This window comes from Microcebus murinus, chromosome 15 (assembly GCF_040939455.1).
Source record: "Microcebus murinus isolate Inina chromosome 15, M.murinus_Inina_mat1.0, whole genome shotgun sequence".
NCBI classification, from domain to species: domain Eukaryota; kingdom Metazoa; phylum Chordata; class Mammalia; order Primates; family Cheirogaleidae; genus Microcebus; species Microcebus murinus.
Window position 1 is genome coordinate 59,709,755 of NC_134118.1, and position 20,769 is coordinate 59,730,523.

Here is a 20,769-nt window from a genome sequence, read left to right on the forward strand (position 1 = left end):
AAAGATTAGTATTCTTCTGGCACATGAGCTACCAAATATCTTTTCAGGCTTTGTTGGGTTATCTTAAGATCCTGAAGTAAGTATACAGAAACAGGACTTCGATGAAAAAACATACAGTAAGAGCATTGCTTGGAAGAGAGTGCTCAGGGTAGGATATTAAGGTTCAGTGCAGGTTCAGCGTGTTGCTAGATCAAAGTGGCAAGAGACTTAGTGGGAGGAAGGAAGCCTGCAGGGAAGTGCCCTCGGTGAACCCAGAGGTGTTGGCGGGGCTTGATCACAGGAAAGAGGGAGCCAGCGTTCCCGTTCCCACTAACGGTATTGCAGGTGGTCAGGGCAGCTCACGCGCTGAATTGGTCCTGCGGATCCACCTTGTAAATGGTCTGCTTCCCATTGCAAATGCGGTCACCAATGTTATCAAACAGTAAATTTGTTTAATGACTAAATGTGATATGTAGCAAATGGCTTATGGTTCTTATTGTTTGCTTTCTCATATTTGTCACGATATGAGTAATACCACCCTGTTTCCTGTCTTAGCTTCCCAAAGGCACCGTGAGTGATTTCCCTGGATTTGATGAGCGGGCTGATGCAGAGACTCTTCGGAAGGCCATGAAAGGCCTGGGTAAATTTAGCCCCATTTTTGTTTTTAAAAAACGTACCATTTGTTTTTTTTTTTAAGACAAAATGTCACGATTACAGTAAGATAAATTTTAGATTATTTTGATCTGAAATTTATAGGACAAAAGATACATTAAGATAAACAAATAATACTATAGACCATCCCTAATATTTGGTTTCTACAACTGAACAGGCAGTGAAATTCAGCCCCTGCTTTTGAGCTTGTCACCTTTACTGTGCTGTAGCGGCTGAGTAGAGGTGCAGCCACCGTCCCCGAGAGCGAGCAGCCTTGCAGCTCTGTCCCCTCTGCCCGGTCAGATGTCCCGTTCTCGTTCTGCAAGCCTCTTATATATATGACTCTCTTCTCTTTCCTCGGGCTCTTTTCTAGCCATTTAAAAACCTCCTATCTCGAGGATTTCCACGTGTCACTGTCTCCCTGTGCTCAGGCTCCTTCTGCACTACTGTTCACGTGCTTTTTGGCCTTGTGAGGCCTTCCGTAGCGTCCCAGCCCACCTTTCAGACTCATCTCCTTTTACTCCCCTCACCGATGTGTTCTCTGATCCAGCCAGGGTGGGTTATCTGCTAGTCACAGAAGCCCTGTGCTTTCCCACAGGGCTTTTCCCCTTGTTCTGAAAACCTGTCCCTCCTTACAGCACTGTCTTTCACAATCCTTCCGTCCTTCAAGGGACTGTTTCGGGTGTCACTTTTTCCATGAAGCTTTCCCTGAAACTTCCTTCCACCTCCCATCAGCTGACAGCCCCCTGCTTTGAACCCTGTTTAACACTCAGACCTCTCCTGAGGCCCTGGTCACATTGTGCCTTACCTCACAGTTATTTATGTTTTTATTATTTTTCACCCTAAATTGTCTGTAATATGAAGCCAGAGACTTAGTGGGAGGAAGGAGAGACTTTTATATCTTTCTCTTCTCCCAACCCCCTGTAACACCCAGCACATTGTGCCTTGTGAATAGCTGTTATTTGAGTAACTATTTGTTGCATGAAAAACTACATGCACTCAGTTTTTCAAAGGTCAGGAGTATTTTTCTACCTACTTCTTAATATATGTCAGGAGTGGGGGGTAGTATATATTGGAACCCTAGCATTTTATATATTGTAAATTTTATATTTTTAAGAAGCTAAGAAAACATATTTTATATTCTCAGAGAGAGAGTTAAGGAAATAAAGTGACTGGGGAGCTGGGTCCAGGGCTGGCTGGGGAGTGGGCATGTGGGGGTCGAGCTGTCATTGTTAACCATAAATTGCAGGGACCGACGAGGAGAGCATCCTGACTCTGTTGACATCCCGCAGTAATGCTCAGCGCCAGGAAATCTCCGCGGCTTTTAAAACTCTATTTGGCAGGGTAAGACCACACTTCATCCCAGGGTAGAATGGGAGGGCAGCTGTGAGTTTTAAGACTGCTTTGGAATATGCTAGTAATTTTTATAAGCATCGTTTATTTTGTGATTCTGACTTCCCTACTTTTTTTTATTCTTTTCAACTTTCCTCTAAATTATCAGATGCTGGTACACAATGCTCACCCAACTTATCCTCACATAATTGTTTTTCCCTTCTTGATGCTGTAGAGGTGTCAAAGATCCCCTCCGGATAACTGCCCTCCTTTTTACCTTCTATACTCAGGATTGTTTTATTGTCCATTTTCTAGGTATAAGCCTGTATTACAATATTTTTTTTATGACACAGTTATGGTCTTGGTTCATTTTGTGGTGACTTTAATTGATGGATTTTTGGCTGAGCGAGGGGGCTCATGCCTGTAATCTTAGCACTCTAGGAAGCCCAGGCAGGAGGATCTATCAAGGTCAGGAGTTCGAGACCAGCCTGAGCAAGAGCGAGACCCTGTCTCTACTAAAAATAGAAAAAATTAGTGGGGCGTGGTGGCGCGTACCTGTAGTCCCAGCTACTCAGGAAGCTGAGACAGGAGGATCGCTTGAGCCCAGGAGATTCAGGTTGCTGTGAGCGAGGCTGATGCCATGTAACTCTAGCCTGGGCAACAGAGTAAGACTCTGTCTCAAAAAGAAAAAAAAAATAATTGATAGATTTTTTTAATTAATTGATTTAATTGCTCTTATTTGATTAATAATTCAAAGTAAAAATTTTTAAATTCATTAATTAAATGAATGGGTGCATGCATAAAAAACTTAAATGTATTTAAGTCCTGTTATTCTGAAAACTTGTCATTTCACTGAGAAACAAATGCAAAGCAAAAAAAAAAGCAAGGCATTCTAAACACCATTTATAGTTGCCTGATATGCGGAAACTTATAGGTAGGAAATACCTGTAGTCTTTCTTTTCATAATTATATATACAATATCCCCATAGTAACAGATGTCTCAATAGTAAGGAGCATAATAATGACCATAATCTGTTATGTATTAGAATGTTATTAGATGTTGAGAGAAAAGAAAAAATGGTTATGTTTGGTTATGATAAGCTAAATTTTATCCTTTGTAAAAATGTATTTATAATTTGGGGGGGGGGGTGGGACTTTTTAAAAAGATACCTGTGTTTCTCAGAATGGTATTTTAAAAGTAAAATATTTTTAGTCTGCTTTTGAAGGTATTCATTTTTTTCCAATTCTTTAGGTTAATAAAAACATTTTGTAAAAATAAACACCTTGATGCATAGATGGCTTTGCCTTAGCTTAGGTTTAGGTCACATGTTAAAAGTAGAATATATTATTCAAGGTTATGGGGTTGTTTAGCTCATGTAGCTCCAAGTAGCTTCTACTTGGAGACAGCTACATAAAGAATTCATTAGTACAAGGGGGCTATCACTTATATTTAAGAAGAATCTCCTTAACATTTCTATCTGGTTAACAAATTTGTATTTACTGTGAATTAGGATCTTCTGGATGACCTGAAATCAGAACTAACTGGAAAATTTGAAAAATTAATTGTGGCTCTGATGAAACCCTCTCAGCTTTATGATGCCTATGAACTGAAGCATGCCCTTAAGGTAAAAAGGATTAGTGAAAGGAATGTTGCTGTCATAGATAATACTGTTTTGTTTTGGTAATTACTCTATCTTAATTGTTATGTGTTAAAAATTTTATTTGACTTATTTCAGTGAGAGTTGCTGGGAGGGCAGAATTGTAGGAGGCAATAAAAAAGTAAAGGAAGGAGAATATTTCAAGTGTGTCGTTCAGTACTTTTGTATACTTAAACTCAGTAATATTGGCTATTTAAATTCTTCATATGTTTTATAGATTTTTATATTTTATTTTCATGCCTGTCTCCTAATTTTTAGAAGTGTTTAAAAAATATTTCAGATGAGGTATTTTATCTTTTTAAATAGCAAGTTGCTTGGGGAACAATAGTATTACTTACCATTTTAGGTTAAAAAGTAAAGCTTCAGGGAGAATTTTCAAGATAAAGATTTTCTTCTACCCTTTCCTTTTTTCCTATATTTCCTTTTATATTTATTTATTTATTTTTTGGTCACAAAATCCTCATGTCTAATTTTATTTTTTTCTTTTTATATTTGTTTTTTTGGTCACAAAATTTTTCCTGTCCTAAACACTAAAATGAAGTAGCTGGTAAACTTGTTATAATTTCACTTGTAGCAAAAACTAAATGTGTATTCCCTTGACCTGGGTTTAGAATATTGTATAAACATGACTGCATTGAAACATTTGTTTAGACTTACCAGACAGGAAGAAGTTCAAGGGTTAGCAGTTAAATTTTGAATGGGCAGATTGAGATTTAACAACAAGGAGACCATATAGCTCAGTGATTCTTACTTATGCAGTACAGGGAGGAGAAGGTTCATCCAGATGAGAGCTAGATTATGCTTAGTCTCTTCATTTTCCTACAGTGATTCTTTGGAATAAACAACATCTTAGGTTATTGAGAAAACTGCTTTTTTGTAGAGTGCTTCTGAAATGTTAGCAGCAGTTGAAATTCTGCCAGAGGATTAACCTAGGTTTTTTCAGTGCTTGATTTTTGGTAAAGAAACAGAAATATAAAGAAAATTATATATGTATATATTCTTATTGTTTTAAAATTAAGTTCAGTTGTATTGTTGCGCCTTCTAATTTGGCATGCAGTGTAGATACAATTTTATAAGCAGAAAAAGGAAAACTAACTAGAAGTATTTTTCCAAAATCCAGAAAGCAAGTCCCAATTCCTTTCTACCCAGTTTCTAATAACTGAGCAATGCTATATTTATTGTTACTTTTGAAGCACAATTTCCCTATGACTCCACAGAGAACTTAACTTGGGGATAAGGGTTTATGTTTGGAGGTACGGATTATTTAAGTATCAGTGCTCCATGTAAATTTTTCATTTTTACTATTTTAGCTTTTTAAAAATTATTTCATGTTTCATTAAAATGTTTTACTTTTAAACTAGAACTGGTCAAATTACAAGTTACAAATTTATGTAACTGGTTATATATACATATATACATATGATAAATACTGTGTTTCATTAAATAAAAAAGAGTAAAATTGTCTTTGGAGAGAAAATTAATTTCAAATTTCTTATTTTTGTAACTAATAGAACTCATATACATAGAAGTCCATGTTATGTTGGATAATATTGATATAAGTATGCAATTTGGGTAACATCTATACTAGGAAAATAACATTCTTTTTAATCTTATTGACATGTTTTCTCTATTAAAAATAAATCTCCAAACAGGGAGCTGGGACCAATGAGAAAGTCCTTACAGAAATTATTGCATCAAGGACACCTGAAGAACTAAGAGCCATAAAACAAGTTTATGAAGAAGGTAAATGTTTCAGGTTATATTTCTCCTTCATCTCCACTGTCACTCTTTCATTTCTCTAATGTGAGTGCAGTCCTTCAGAGGTACTGGAAGCAGGCAATACATGATTACTAAATGCATGAATAAGCTGCAGTTCAAGCCGTTTTTCTCCTTTAGTACGGAAAAGATTGCCCTTTTACCTGTAACTGTTTTAGTGTTTTATAAGAAGCTGCTTGTGAAGATGGGGTTTACTTTTGCATAAGATTTGCAATGCGTGTAGGGATATACAGGTTGTCTTTCTTTTACATTAAATGTAAGGTATATGTGGTTTTTCTTCCTTTGGGAAAAAAACTCAGTTTTATGTTAGTAGAAATTAAGTTACCTAAAAAGCAGTTTTGGAATCTTAGTAAAGAAACCTAACCCTTTTTCCAAATCAAAGTTGATGAAAACATTTGACTAAGTGTATGTTGTTTTAGCTAATAGCAATGCTTGAATAAAACATTCTGCATTTTGATTTTATTTTTGCTGTGCCTTTTTCATGAAAAAAAAAGTCCATATTTCAATCTGAAGTATATCCTGTGAAAGGAATCAAGAAAATGAAATAGAAACTTAGGTAGAGTTCTTTCCTTGTCAGGTTTCTTGTCGCAGACTCTTTCCTCCTACCTAAAGGAGGAGGGTTGGGCTGTCTGGTTTGTCAGCTCAGTCAGCAGGCTGCAAGCCTCATGCCTTTAGCTAGGGAAACGGGTCTCTTTCCTGGTATTAGTTTGTTAATCTTATAAATGACTTTGTTAACTCAGCAGGTCAGAGCAGTGTGATATTTTGAGCAACTAAATAATCACCTTTCTGAAATATTGAATCTCTCTTTCCTGCTACCTTTTTTGGCAGATAGATCTCAACCGTTAGGGCAGAGGAGATACATGTATCTTAACTTTGAATTTTATTTGATGTAATATTCAAAGATCTCTTTCTGGAGATGTTGATTGAGGAGTAGGCGTTTTTTGCTATTGGATGACAAAAGGAGTGCTGAAAGGGAGTGATAGCCATGTGTGGTTTGTGCCACTCAGCTGTGTTATTGAGCACTGGCATGTGTCCAGAGGTGTACTGGCACAAAGGGTGTACCCAACACGGCTCCTGTCCTCAAGGAGTTTGCATGCAGTCTGTTTAGGGGTCATGTGACTTACAATGACTGCAATAGTTGAAGGACGGTAAGATTCAAACTAAAGTCATATACCAAAAATGTTTAATGCAAGAATGCATTGAGAGGGGAGTAGTCATTTTAGCTCTGGATGTTAGGGAGACTTCATGGTACAGATTGACACTCAGCAGAGTTGCAAGACTAGATGGGTTTACTTAAATGTCTTTTGACAGAGGAATGTGTAAAGAAAATGATATATGCACACACAGACACACACATACAAAATGGAATATTAGTTATAATGAGGGAAATCCTGTCATTTGTGACAACATAGTCAGGGGTCCTCAAACTGGGCCCGTCCCACCGGGTGTTTTTGCCACCTCTGCCTGTCCTGCTTAGCAGCTGACTCGTCCTGGGCCCACAGTGTGAACTCTCCAACGGTCTGAGGGACAGTGAACTGGCCCCCTGTTTAAAAAGTTTGAGGACCCATGACATAGATGAACCCGGAGGACATTATGCTAACTGAAATAAGCGAGACACAGAGAGACAAATACTGCATATATCACTTATGTGTGGAATCTAATCAATTCTTAGAAACAGAAAGCAAAAAGGTGGTTGCCAGGGACTGGGGTTGGGGTAGGGCTAAGGGGAGAAAGGAATGGGGAGATGTTGGTCAAAGGGTACAAAGTTTCCGCTAGGCAGGATGAATAAGTTCTGGAGATGTAATGTATAGCATGGTGACTATATTAATAGTACTATATTGTACACTTGAAATTTGCTAACAGAGTATATCTTAAATGTTCTCACACAAAACAAAAACTACGTGAGGTGATGGATACACTAGTTAGCTTGATTGTGGTAATTATTTCACAACATATATGTATATTAAAACATCATATTGTACACCTTAACTATATACAGTTTTTATCTGTCCATCGTAACTCAATAAAGCTGGGGAAAAAAAAGACTAGGTAGGTGGATTTGAAGGAGGTAGAAAAAGCATTTTTGGTTAAGGTGCTGTGTCTTCAACGTCATGGAGCCTGGACTGCAGACAGTATGGTCAGGGAATGGAGAGAGCCTGACCCTCGTGGAGGGCACTTGCATGTCCATAATGGAAGGTAAACAGGAACCCTCGAGGTCAGGCTGGGTGGTAGGTGGTTTTGCATGGACTGCGTTAGGAATTTGGATTTGATTCAAGGGCATTGTAAGTTCCTGAATAGGCAATGGAATGTTGAAGGAACAATTGAGGGAAGAATGAGATTTGAATCAAGAGGCTGATTAGGAGGCAATGTGTGTGGGAGGTAAACTAGGTATTCAGTAATTATGGCCCAACTAGGTTGGTGGGAGGTGTGAGGAGGATAAATTGGGGAGAGGAGAAACATTTGATAGGATTTGATGGTTAAGTATATACTTAAGTGTTGGAGTAGAAGAAGGAATCAGAGTCCTGCCTGGTTTTGTATTTGCATAACTGGTTGAAATAAACATGTAACTTTTCTGGGCCTTTTAAAATAGAAGTTTCAGTCTTTTAAAGTTTACTCGCTTTCAAATAATGATTAAATATTTAAATGCCTTAGAGTACTACCTCCTTGCCTTTAATAGCACCTGTCTGAAAATTAGTGAAAAGGATTTGTAGACTCGTGTAGGTTCTAGTTCTCCCCTTCCCTGTGATCTTATGTTGAACAGCCGGACATAGAGGTGGGAGGGGGGCATACTTTAAAACATGATTGCTGAAGTCCAGATTTGGAGAGAAAAAAAAATAAAAAATAAAAAATAAAATAAAAAATAAAACATGATTGCTATCCCTCAGAGTTAACTTTGTTTCTGTAGAGGAAAAATATTTTATTAGGGGAAGGAGTGACCATGGCCCAAAGAAAGAAAACTCAGAATATTAGAGCATGGAAGATGTTTGGAAACTCATCATGTAAAAGATTTGAAAGAAAGCAAAACAAAGTTTAAGTGTATGATGGATTTAGGGGGCATTACAGTACCATCATATGTCTAAAGATTAATAATTACATCGCTTGAGAGAATTCCTAAATGGCTGAGTCATGATTTAGGCTGGAATTGAGTACTTTTGGGAGCCTTTAATTCATTTTTGTCTGATCACTCACTGGAAGCATTTGCCTTTGGTTTTTAGAGCACTCAGAGATGGACTAGAGAGAATGTATGTTAACCAAATGTAATATTTCTTCTTTTATGTCTCTTTCATTTGGTTTGTGGGCCAGGATTTATTTTTTTTCCTAGTTGAACGAAGATGTAAATAAATATGAAATTGATCTGTTACAGAATATGGCTCAAGCCTGGAAGACGACGTTGTGGGGGACACTTCAGGCTACTACCAGAGGATGTTGGTGGTCCTCCTTCAGGTATGGGGTGGAGATTAATTACAGCTGGATTCAAAAGTCTGAGGTGGGACCGGCCTGAGTCTAGTTAAGTACAGTCACTTAAAATTCTTTCAATAATTTCTGGTACTTGTTGATTCCTACTTGGGTAATTCTGGCTGTATGTTCGTTGCCTGTGCTTGTTTGTTTTTCAGAATATCTGACCTAAATTCTTACTAACTCACTCATAGATTTGTGTTGGGTAGTAGCATCCTCTTTGTTTCGTAGTACTTAAAACCAGGAGGGTCAGGTAGGTTTGGGATAGTGCTGTGTGGTGTGTGAAATATTGTAGGATGATCTTAATAAAAGCATATTGTTTCTAGAGAAAGAGCTTTATGTGCATAGCCATCAGGGGGAACCGTCTTTCCTTCTGAATGAAAACGCTTTATAATTCAATAATGTGGTCTCTTATAGGCTAATAGAGACCCTGACGTTGGAATTGATGAGGCTCAAGTTGAACAAGATGCTCAGGTGAGTGAGGCCTAATAAGTAATGACTTTATTATACTATAGAAATGAAAAAAGAATCCAGGGTAATGAAAAATCACAATATATGTTATGCTGGCCTCTAGAAATAATCTTATGTATGGGTTCTTTATAAATCATGAGACCCACTTAAGTAGATTGCTCTTATTCTGATCTGGTCAGCAAAATATTTATTTTATCCCAACGCTAAAATGAAGTAAAATAAATTATGTAGTGAATTCCACCTAGATATGTTTTTTCTTGATTGTGGAACATTCACAAAATAGAGAACTTTACAAAAAACCAGGTGTTATTAATTCCACTGCCAGTTATGCATTGGGTCCTTTAGCTGGAGAGGGTAAAGAAGGAAGAATAAAGTATTTGTTGGTAAGTGGGGTTTTATTGCATAAGAGATGACAAGTTATTTTAGTATTAGGAAGTTTCTCTACATTTCCTTTGACAGAATTCTAAATAGGATTGGTCTTTTGTCAGATGCTTTTTAGTGACTCCCAAATGAAAATTTGCACGTAAGGGATTTTTCAATCCCTGTGTAGTCTCAGTATGATTTATAAAGTGGTCAAATGTAGGAAATAAGTGCTAGGAAATTTGAAACATGAGTATTGCAAACTGGGAATTGTTAATAAAGGAATAGCTTGGGTTCTTTCTCTCTGGTTGCTTGTTTCAATTAAGCGAATATACGATTCTTGGTTGTTAATGATACACCATTGAAAAAAGAACCATAGTCATGTCTCCCTTTGATTGGATGTGTGATCTGATCTTATTCTTTTGGGTGGGTTGATTTCATCATGGCTTCAGAATGCTGTGGTCTCTGCCTAGCTGGAGAGAGAAAATGAAAGGAACTGAATGTTTACTGAGAGCTCTCAGTGCAGTAGTTGACTCTTGCCTTATTGTCTCTTATAAAATGCAAACCTGTTGTGTCACATCCATGATCAGAACCTTAAAACCCTTGGTCGTTCCACTGTCTTCAGGATAAAGTCCAGGCCCCTGAAGTGGTTTCTGAGCCCTGCTATCTGTGCCTTGCATGCTCGCCCACATGTACTCTTTGTCCTCTTGTCCCTCCCTTCCCCCATCCACTGACTGGTTCTTCTTCAAGGGTCAGTCCTCAGCTTAGATATTTTTCATGCATTCCTGGTTGAAGCCCCCAAGTATGAATCAGGTGCCCCTCACAGGGAAAACCACAGCACCCCAGGCCTCTTGTCACAGTCCTAGCTGCCTTGGATTGAAGCTGCCTGCTTACTCGACTGCCTTCCCCAGGCACTCTGGGCCGTCAGTTCAGTTGTATCCTCAGCTCCTACCATAGAGTAGGCACTCCGTAGATAACTGGTGAATAAGTTAGTTCATTACTCTAAAGTGGAAGGGGCAGTTTCCCTTTTATAGACAAGAAAAGAAGCCCATGGCCCCCACTGAGGAGCAGTGGAGCTGGGATTTCCAGCCAGGCCTGACTCCAAAGCCCTTTGTCTTTCACTGAATGATAGTCTCAGTGTTCTTAAATATTAGCTCCTCCTTCTTGTTTTCTGTCATATAAAGGCTTTATTAATTACAGATTGGAAGCACAGATCTAGTTTAACTCCATCTTCTTGCAGGGAAAGGGCTAGAGCAGCCTTGCAAAGTTGTACTCCCCATGGTTAGGGACTTTGTTCAGTATTGAGAGACCCTGATTGCTTTCCAGGCGTTATCTGTGGGCTTTGGTAGGAGCCAGTGCTGATTCTTACAATCATACTCCCCAGAGTAGGAATTTTGGAAGCTTTTCAACAGTCTCGGGGTAAGAAGCCAACTCTAATGGTTTTAGATAACCACAGCGAGGCGTGCCTTAGTGAGCAGTGGGCAGATTTCCCAACACGGTCTGTTATATAATGAGAGTGTGCTGTATGAAGTTCCTGAGGGGAAAGCAGTCCATTTTAACCTGACTTTCATTGATTTCTCAGAGCACTCACTGGCTAGCACTGCTTCTCAAACTTTCCTGGGCATGTGACCCTCCTGGGGACCTTGTTAAACTGCAGATTCTGATTCTGTAGGTCTGGGCGGGTCTGCATTTCTAACACGTGCTCAGGTGGTGCTGATACTGCTGAGGGGTTACTTACCTGTCATGCAGGCGATATGGCCGTTCAGAACCCTGAAAGTGAAGCTCGGTACACATGGAAACTACTTTATGGAATTACTGTAAAATGTCCCTTGAATGGAATTCAGGCTTTCCTTACCCTTCCCGTGACCAGGAGCAACACAGAACACATTACTGGCTGTTAGTTTTTGATTTTTTAAAATGTATTATTATTAGTTCAACTTGTTGGAAACAATTATTCTTTGAGCATTATAAAAAGGAGCACACCCATTTATACCTCGTAGCAAGGGCAGTTGGACTGATACCGCTAATGAGAATTTAAGATTCTTAACTGAGAGTAAGCCGAGCTCAACACAACCTTTCATAAGCTGTTGAGTTTTTCCTCCCGATCCCTCGCACTAAGAGGATTTCTATCTCAGGGGCTCGGTAAACAATGATGAGTCATTCACTTAGGAATTAAACATTGTGTAGATAATCCACTTTGCTTTTTAGCATTTTTAATATGTTAAACTGATTTACCTTTCTTCATGTGTTAAGTGATTTAATATTTTTGATGGATTAAAACGGATCTTCTTCCCCACCCAGTCGTTGTTTTATGCTTTCTCTGGAGGGAGAGATGAGCTCTTAGGGGAAGAAGCAGGGAGAAGAAGGGAACCAATGTTTATTGAGTACTGCTGCGGGTTACTTGTCACAGTTCTGTGCATTCTGTAAATTGTGTGATCTCCAGAAACACCATTGCTGGCCGGGCGCAGTGGCTCACACCTGTAATCCTAGCATTTTGGGAGGCCAAGGCGGCGGATTGCTCGAGGTCAGGAGTTCGAAACCAGCCTGAGCAAGAGCAAGACCCTGTCTGTACTATAAATAGAAAGAAACTAATTGGCCAACTAATATATATAGAAAAAATTAGCCGGGCATGGTGGCGCATGCCTGTAGTCCCAGCTACTCGGGAGGCTGAGGCAGCAGGATTGCTTGAGCCCAGGAGTTTGAGGTTGCTGTGAGCTAGGCTGACGCCACGGCACTCACTCTAGCCTGGGCAACAAAGCAAGACTCTGTCTCAAAAAAAAAAAAAAAAAAAAAAAAACACCATTGCTGCTCTGCATGTGAGGACACTGGGGCTTAAGAGATTAGTTCATGTGAGATCTCACTGACAAGGACAAAGACAAGGTCTTCTTTAACTCCAAAGCGTCTGTCCTTTGCACTGATCCAGGGGTTATCACATGTGCTCAGGCTGCACTGAGAAACTGAGGGGGAGGGGCAGGGGATGTGAGGACTCCTCATCCGAAGCAGCTCCTTGGATAGCGGGCGTCCACATTTAGCAGAAAGCATACTTAGATTAAGACAAGATAAAACCGTTAAATATCATTGTTTTAGATGGCACTGCCAATATTATTATTGCAAATGATCTACTTAATATGAGTTTTAGAAAAGATACTGATCTTAAACATACTTCTTCCAAGAAAATTAAGAGATTATAGTAAAAAATAGCTGACATTTCACCAATTTTTATTCCGATATAACAGGCTTAACTGCGATACCTACTAGAGAAAATACCTAGAACTATAGAAGAGCTGTTAAGGAATGCCTACAGTATTCTACAGGATAAACCTCTTTCCTTTTTAGCTATTAATGTACATGTATATCTTATTTACATGTAGAAAACATACTAGAAGTGTAACCGACACCCTCAGAATGTGAACCAGCATTTTCAGGATGTTGGTATTAATAGTAATTTTTGTTTTCTTACTTGTGTTTTTTCTCTGTTTTAAAAAATTTCTCAGCATGTGTTATTTTTATAATTAGATTTAAAAAGTGATTTTAAGAAAGATCTGTACCACCATGATCAGAATTGATATTTATTTTTTATCATTAAAATAATTTTAAAACTGAGTATAAAGATGTGTGAGTCACATATTTTTTGATTCTCTGCAAATACAATAAAAAATAATTCTATGCCACCATAATTTACATTCCGAAACATATTATGATCAAAACTTCTATATCCAAGCACATGTTATCATCACCTCTTGTCCTTATTTGGATTGCCACTTGTGGGCGTAAGGCCAGTACCAAGTGGCAGCCTCAGCAAATTGCATTCATCTTGGTTTAATAGATATACTTACCTTGAAATGAATGACTAAAACGGACTATAGTCATTGTAAAGATTGATTCCTTGGGTTTTAATAAATTATTCACATCTCAATAAGCAGATTCTTACTTAAGGATGTCTGTATATAAGATTATTTTTTAAAGCAGTCCTATGAACACTGGAAAGCATATATTCTTTTCCATATCAGAAAGGAAATATGGGCACACAAACTGCTCAGCAAGTATTTATTAAGTGCCAGGCGCTGTGCAACACATACAGCCTTTTAAAAATTTATTGTGATCTTTGGAAATATGGAAATGTTTTATAGCTAACCTTGGTTAAATATCAATTATAAAGAGAAAATATGAAGTGTACTTTTTTTTTTTTGAGACAGAGTCTCGCTCTATTGCCCAGGCTAGAGTGAGTGCCGTGGCGTCAGCCTGGCTCACAGCAACCTCAAACTCCTGGGCTCAAGCAATCCTGCTGCCTCAGCCTCCCGAGTAGCTGGGACTACAGGCATGCACCACCATGCCCAGATAATTTTTTCTATATTTTTAGTTGTCCAGCTAATTTCTTTCTATTTTTAGTAGAGACAGGGTTTTGCTCTTGCTCAGGCTGGTCTCAAACTCCTGAGCTCAAACGATCCTCCTGCCTCAACCTCCCAGAGTGCTGGGATTACAGGTGTGAACCAGCACGCTCATCCTGGAGTGTACTTTGAGTCATGTGCTATTGAACTGCTGTAGAATAAGCAAAACAGAAAACACAGACAATTTAACTCCTAAATTTTTTCCAAGTCTGTAAATGGATGTATCAACGGTGAGATAATAAGAACTTTTCCCTGTCCCCTACCATTGCTCCTAAAGATTGAAAGTATGGTGGACATTTTGGGAGCACTTAACCTGCACCGTTGCTGTGCTTTATCACTTTGAATCTTCCGTGGCATAGTTCTGTGACCAGCTCCGAAGCAGCTCCAAACTCAGTGAGCTGAGTTTCAGAGTAGGAAACATTAGAAATGAAAAGTCTAAGATGATGAGTCAGGAGAATTAATATGTAGGGAGCAAAAACCAAGTATGATTAAGAACTTGGAAATGAGATGGAGGAACAGTTTATTAATTGAGCTTGAAATTTTTGTAGGCTCTGTTTCAGGCTGGAGAACTTAAATGGGGGACAGATGAAGAAAAGTTTATCACCATCTTTGGAACACGAAGCGTGTCTCATTTGAGAAGAGGTGAGTGGGAAAAAAAATCTGTATGGAGCAGGTATTTTGGTAAATTTTGAAAGTGCATGAGCCAGTATGCCAGAATACTTGTTGCATAGCAGGCACTTACCAAGTGAATCAGGTTTTTTATTTCTTCCTTATAGTGACCTGGAGAAATCTTATAGTTCTCTGCTGCTATTGTAGCTTTTACAAGCTAGAGATCCTTACTGGGCCCTTCACTATCAGAGGGTGGCAAGGGAGGTCAGGCCTCAACTGTTACTCTCATAGGCACAAATCACTGAATAGTGACTCACTATGAGTATTTCCTCCTAGATGTTGGTACCAAAGACCTGAGCTCTGGGTATTCATCAGTACTTGTGGTTTCAGTTGGGAATGAGTTTAGTGGCAAGTGACAGAAAACCCTAATAGTGGCTTTAAAAAGTGGGCTTTCTTTCTGTAGATAGGATTCCATGGTTGATTTGGGAGGACCTGAGATCTTTGCATTTTTCTGCTCCACTGTCCTTAGTGTTTTGCTTTTCTTTCTCGTGCTCATTCCCTCATTATCACAAGATAGCTGCGGTAGCTCCAAACATAACCATTTTCACAGCAGGAAGAAAAGAAAGGGGTAAACTAGTCATATCTATCACTTTTTCTAAGGAAAGAGAAAGATTTCTCAGAATCCCCTCCAATAGATTTCATTGGAGGTCTCATTGGTTATAACTAGTAAGGGGAGCTGGGGAATCAGCAAACAGAGAACACTTGTTTGTGATCCATTGCTCAGGGCTTGGCACATTGAAGCTCTGAGTGTAGGGTTCTGCCAGCAAGGAAGAAGGGGAGATTTGTGTTCAGTAGGATAATACTTGGTCAAAGTAAATATCTCCTTTCTGGAAAGAGTGATCCTTATGTGACTGAGCAATCATTTTTATTTTTTCTAGTTTTTGACAAATACATGACTATATCAGGATTTCAAATTGAAGAAACCATTGACCGGGAGACTTCTGGCAATTTGGAGCAACTACTTCTTGCTGTTGGTAGGTAATTTTACGGTGTATGTACTGTTTATGGTGATAAGAGATAACGTATTTCATTCAGTTGAGACTGTATCTGAGAATAACCACCTGGTTATGAAAGGAAGAGCTTGACATGATATTTGAGTGAAGCATAACTCCTAAATTTCCAATGCAAAGTTTGTTTTGTTGTTGGAAATACATGATTAGCTGGTTAGTTCATGCAGTCCTGTGGAAATACTGAAAGGGTTGTTTAAAAATCATTTTGCAACTGCTTTAGACACGTTACTATTTCGTTATGAACCCAAAATGTTGTAGACATTTCTCAAAGTAAATGTTATTTCTGATACCTGTGGAATATTAGAAATCTTTTGAATGTTGTCCTCATAGCTTTGGGGCAGACAGAGAAATTGTCATTTTGTTTAGAAAAACGAGTATCTTTGATTTAATAGAATATGTGATGATGGTTGTTTTCAGACTAAATTTAAAGTTTTGTTTTAACTAAATATTCAGAATAATCTGGAAAAATTAGAGAACTGAGTTTCTGTGTAAGTGGTTATAGTATTATATACTCTCTAAATCCAGGGGAAATCGAGTTTGTGAGTTTCCTAGGGGTCTTAGTTTTTATATGGGTCTGGAGTGAGCCTCTGTCTGCTGTTTGTTGCAAGTACTTGGCATTGAACTCAGGCTTTTGTGCTCTCTGTCTTCTGGAGAATAAGCCAAAGGTGTACATGAACCAGCTCTAAAAGTAGCCTTTTCTTTGAGTACATAGTTCATGAACTTTCACTCAAAAATTTAGCTCCTTCATAATTAGAATACGCATAACATTTATGACATTTTTAGGTACTGGTGGCGTTTTTTTTTTTTTTTTGAGAATGGGAAAAGAGAATTAAGAAAGCCCCAGATGCAAAGATTCTTTCTGTATATTAAGGAATTGACGTATGATAGGTTTTCTGAAGTTAAGTAGACTGAGGTCTGAGCAGCCTTAGACATGTACATGTTCAGATAGGATATGCTTTTCTGATATCAATTTACCTGGATGTTTATATGGAAATAGATAGCCTCATGCCACTCTGTGTGAATCATGGATATTAAAGAATATGGAGCAAGTACAGGAAGATAGTCCAAGAGTTTTCAAAGATTAGTGATTTTGTAGTGTTTGTTTGAATGTCTAGGAATAAAAACTTCCAAGGTGTTTGTATAATTTATTGGCAGTGAAGAAGGTTGTATGATAACAACGCAGGCTGCCAGAACTGCAATATCCAAAAAGCGCTGATAGAACAAAGGGGCATAGAAAAAAATTGTGCTCCTTGTTCTGCATGTCTTTCTGTATAGACTTCAGAAACTCCAAGAAATATCCAAGCCTGTGTCTAATAAAATACCTGGTGAATGAGGAAATCAGTTCAGCTTACAATAAGCAATTCTTTAGTCTCTGTTACTTTTATGTTTTTAGAGAAGTAGAGCTATAACCAAAAGACAGCATTTGATTTTTGATTACTTCTTTTTAAGTAATAAAAGAATAGCATCTGACCATTGGATTATTTATTTTCTTAGTGAAATCTATTCGAAGTATACCTGCCTACCTTGCTGAGACCCTCTACTATGCTATGAAGGTAAATGGATATCTTGAATCTTCTATCTGATCAATTTTTCTTTCTAATTATTATCTGTCTGTATGTCTGGTTGTGTTTTAGTTGATAGACCTTGGGAATTTTTCTCTTCTTAAAACATGCCGCTCAGTTCTACTAAATTGTTTTACTTTATTGATTCACCCCCAACTCAGGGGCATTTGAAGCTATATTTGAAGTAAACCATGTGCCTCTCTCTCTTTTTCTTTTTTAAAGGGAGCTGGGACAGATGATCACACCCTCATCAGAGTCATGGTGTCCAGGAGCGAGGTTGATCTGTTTAACATTAGGAAGGAGTTTCGGAAGAATTTTGCCACCTCTCTTTATTCCATGATTAAGGTGTAGTAGAACTTTTTTTTAAAAAAACTATGTTTAGAAATTCAAAACTGACCAGTCAAAATACAGAGCATGTAAGACATAGATGGGAGAATCCAATACTGGTCTCAAGTTTGAAATTTTAGTGGTCTGATTAGAGAGCTGTGAGTTAAAAAGCTCAGCATAGTGTTTCCTGAAGAGGCGATGACAGCTTCCAAGCGAAAGCTTTGGCTCTGGTGTGGCCAGGGCTCTTGGTGAACTCAACAAACCCCGCCCCTGCCCATGACAATAATGTGTTCTTTTATCAGTTCCAGCTGTTTTTATTAGTTCTTTTATTTCAGATCAGTTTTTCCTTTCTTTATTGTCTGTTATCACCTTGTCTCTGGTGTTGGTCCATAGTTCAGGAAAGAGCCAGCCAGGTCTAGAGTAAGCAAGGAGCTTAGGTAGTAGTATCATTTTTGTTCTTTTAAAAAGCAAGGCCCTCTGTGGCCTATTTGGCCTACAGTTGACATTTTTGTTCTTTTTCTTCTTCTTTTTTTTTTGATAAAGGTTAATGTGGGCCTTGTACAAAGCAGGATTTTTGAGCACAAACTTTTAATTTAGTATGCGTATGCTGTGGCTGGAGAGCTTATCTGTGCATTCGTATGTGGCTTGAAACATTAATTTGTCATGCGCATCTGTGTGTGAGACAAGCAGGGCAAAGCGTGTCCTGTCCTTGTGTCCCTGAGGCAAAGCCAGAGCGGCCTGGCAGTCCCAGCATTGTCCCCCAGTAGCCAGATACATACTGTGCGATAGAAACCAGCGTCTGTTTAGAAAGCTGGATTTGAACATAGTTGTTAGGGTTTCCCTGTTCTTTGTGTCCCGAGGGGGGAAATACAGATACTTCCCTGTCTGAGAGAACTGTGCCTTTAAGGGGTAAAATTAGAAAGTTGAAGATACAGTTAGAGCGGTAGGAAACTCCCTGTGTAACATTCCTGATGAGAAAGTCACACACACACAGTTACCCACTTGGGAGAAAAAGTCACATGAGTAGAATTTGTTGCCAGATATTTGCTAGTTTTTAAATTTTCTGTGGCTTCTGTGAGTCATGGAGGTTAACAGAATACATTCGGTTTCAGAGTGACACATCTGGGGACTATAAGAAAGCCCTCCTGCGGCTCTGTGGCGGAGAGGATGACTAAGGAGAGGGCTCCCTGCTCTGTGCCTGCCCAGCCCCACTGCCTCCCTTCAGCACGTCTACCTGCACCTGTATGCCAGCGCTTAGCACACGCCTTATCACACTCGTACGCTAGTGACCAAAGTATGTGCCGTAGGAGAACATAGCGGTGCTTCCTTCCGATCTTCGGATCCTACTATCTCTGTGGCTGCTGTAGTACCAAAGTGTACTTATGTTACTAAGTCTAACGTATGGGTCATTTGTATTTTCCTTTAAGAGGTTAGATTGCTTTTAGCCTTTTTAAAACACTTCTTTTATATTAAATTGATAACCGTTTTACCTTCATCGGAACCTTAGCCTTGACATTGTGAACTCCTAGAAGCGTTATTAGTCAAGTTCGCTACTAAACTAAACCTGTAGAATTACGGTGGTTGTAGTCAAAAGATTAATGAAAAATAAACATTTCCTTCTCCCTGAATTATGTGTGAGTGTGTGTTTGGAAAGTTTATTTAATTTATCTATGGATCAATGGTATCTTTTTTCAAGCCAGTCAATTGATAATGGTGTTAGTTTAAGAACTGAATTTACAGTTGGTCTTTTGGATAATAAGAAATGTACCACCAACACCACAAACTGAATTTCCTTCGTAGCAGGGAATGAGAGAGAAATGGAAGGGTTCTGTGATTTATTTGCAGCATGTTTATTTGGGCATCCATTAAGGTAATACTTGTGCTACTTGCTTAGTAGAAAAGCGAATTTTAAAACTTAACCTAAAAATTTTAGAGTACTACCTCTGTGACCCTATTATAGACTTCTCCCAGCCCCCATTTACTATCTGCTACCTTTGAGGGGAAAAAAAAAAAAAAAAAGACAGGTTTTTTTTTTTTTTTTTTTTAGAAAGAAGTAGTTTCTTTTTTGTTTTTAATTTTTTAAAATTTATTAATTTTAATTTATATATTTAACTTTATTTAAAAATACTTCATTTAATAGTTTTCTTTCTCAGGGAAAACTAGGGTTTTATTTATTTATTTATTTTTCTCTTTTTTCTTATCTTTACTTGAGCCAGTTTATAGAGAAAACCAGGGTTTGATGAGGTAGTTTATCTGTTCGAGCCATCTCAAAAAATTACAGCTGAATCCACAACTCTCAACCCATCAATGAATTAAGTATATAAAAAATCATACAAATATTAAAAGAAATCTTAATATCTGACTATGGAAATACTTAGTTACTATGTTATAAAATCTAGAAGCCATAAATGAAAGATACTACATTCAACTAAACAAATCTTAAACTTCAAGAATTGAAAATTAAATATTTATGAATGGCCAAAGCCACAATAGGCAAATTTAAAAGAAAAATAATCACCTTCAGAAATTTATTTGCAACTCATGAGTATAATTTCCCTGCTATATAAAGAGGTCCTTCATAGCGAAAGAAAAAGACCAATAACTGAGAAATGAGGACCAAGGACATGAAAAGATCATTTACAGAGTAGGCAATACAAATTATTCTGAAACATTTGGAAAGATGTTTAACCTCATTCATAATTATAATGCAAAATAAAGCTGTGGTGAGGTATAAATTGTCACTTAGTAGTATAGCAAAGATCAAAAAGTTATTGATAATGACCTTGTGAAACAGTCACTGTTATATCTGGGTGCTGCCATTATGAATTGTTCTGTCGTCTTTGGAGAGGGCATTTGGCATTATACATACCACATTTGTAAATACACATATGCTCTGATTCAGTAGATGTATTTCTAGGAATTGCCGTACAGATACCACTTACGTGAAATAACACAGGTATAAGGCTATTCACTGTAGCATTGCTTCTAATATTGAAACAACCTAAAAGTCTGTTAATAGGGGACTGGGTAAAGTAACAATGGTACATTTGTACAGTGGATACAACACAGCTACAAAGAATAAGAAAGCTCCATATGTACTAATGTGGAAAAATATTGAGAAATTGAGGAG

General features: G+C 38.1%; 1 protein-coding gene across 1 annotated transcript in view; it reads left to right on the top strand.

Moving 5' to 3' along the window:
- ANXA5 (annexin A5) overlaps positions 1-19,267 on the top strand; it is a 29,893-nt gene extending 10,626 nt beyond the window's left edge. Inside the window, exons 3-13 of the mRNA XM_076010645.1 lie at positions 535-619; positions 1,880-1,974; positions 3,474-3,587; positions 5,273-5,363; positions 8,761-8,840; positions 9,270-9,326; positions 14,620-14,713; positions 15,619-15,714; positions 17,245-17,303; positions 17,535-17,657; positions 18,752-19,267. Of these exons, the coding sequence (XP_075866760.1) occupies positions 535-619; positions 1,880-1,974; positions 3,474-3,587; positions 5,273-5,363; positions 8,761-8,840; positions 9,270-9,326; positions 14,620-14,713; positions 15,619-15,714; positions 17,245-17,303; positions 17,535-17,657; positions 18,752-18,814 (957 nt within the window). The 3' untranslated portion in view covers positions 18,815-19,267. The remainder of the gene's footprint in view (positions 1-534; positions 620-1,879; positions 1,975-3,473; positions 3,588-5,272; positions 5,364-8,760; positions 8,841-9,269; positions 9,327-14,619; positions 14,714-15,618; positions 15,715-17,244; positions 17,304-17,534; positions 17,658-18,751) is intronic.
- Positions 19,268-20,769: the final 1,502 nt, after the last annotated feature.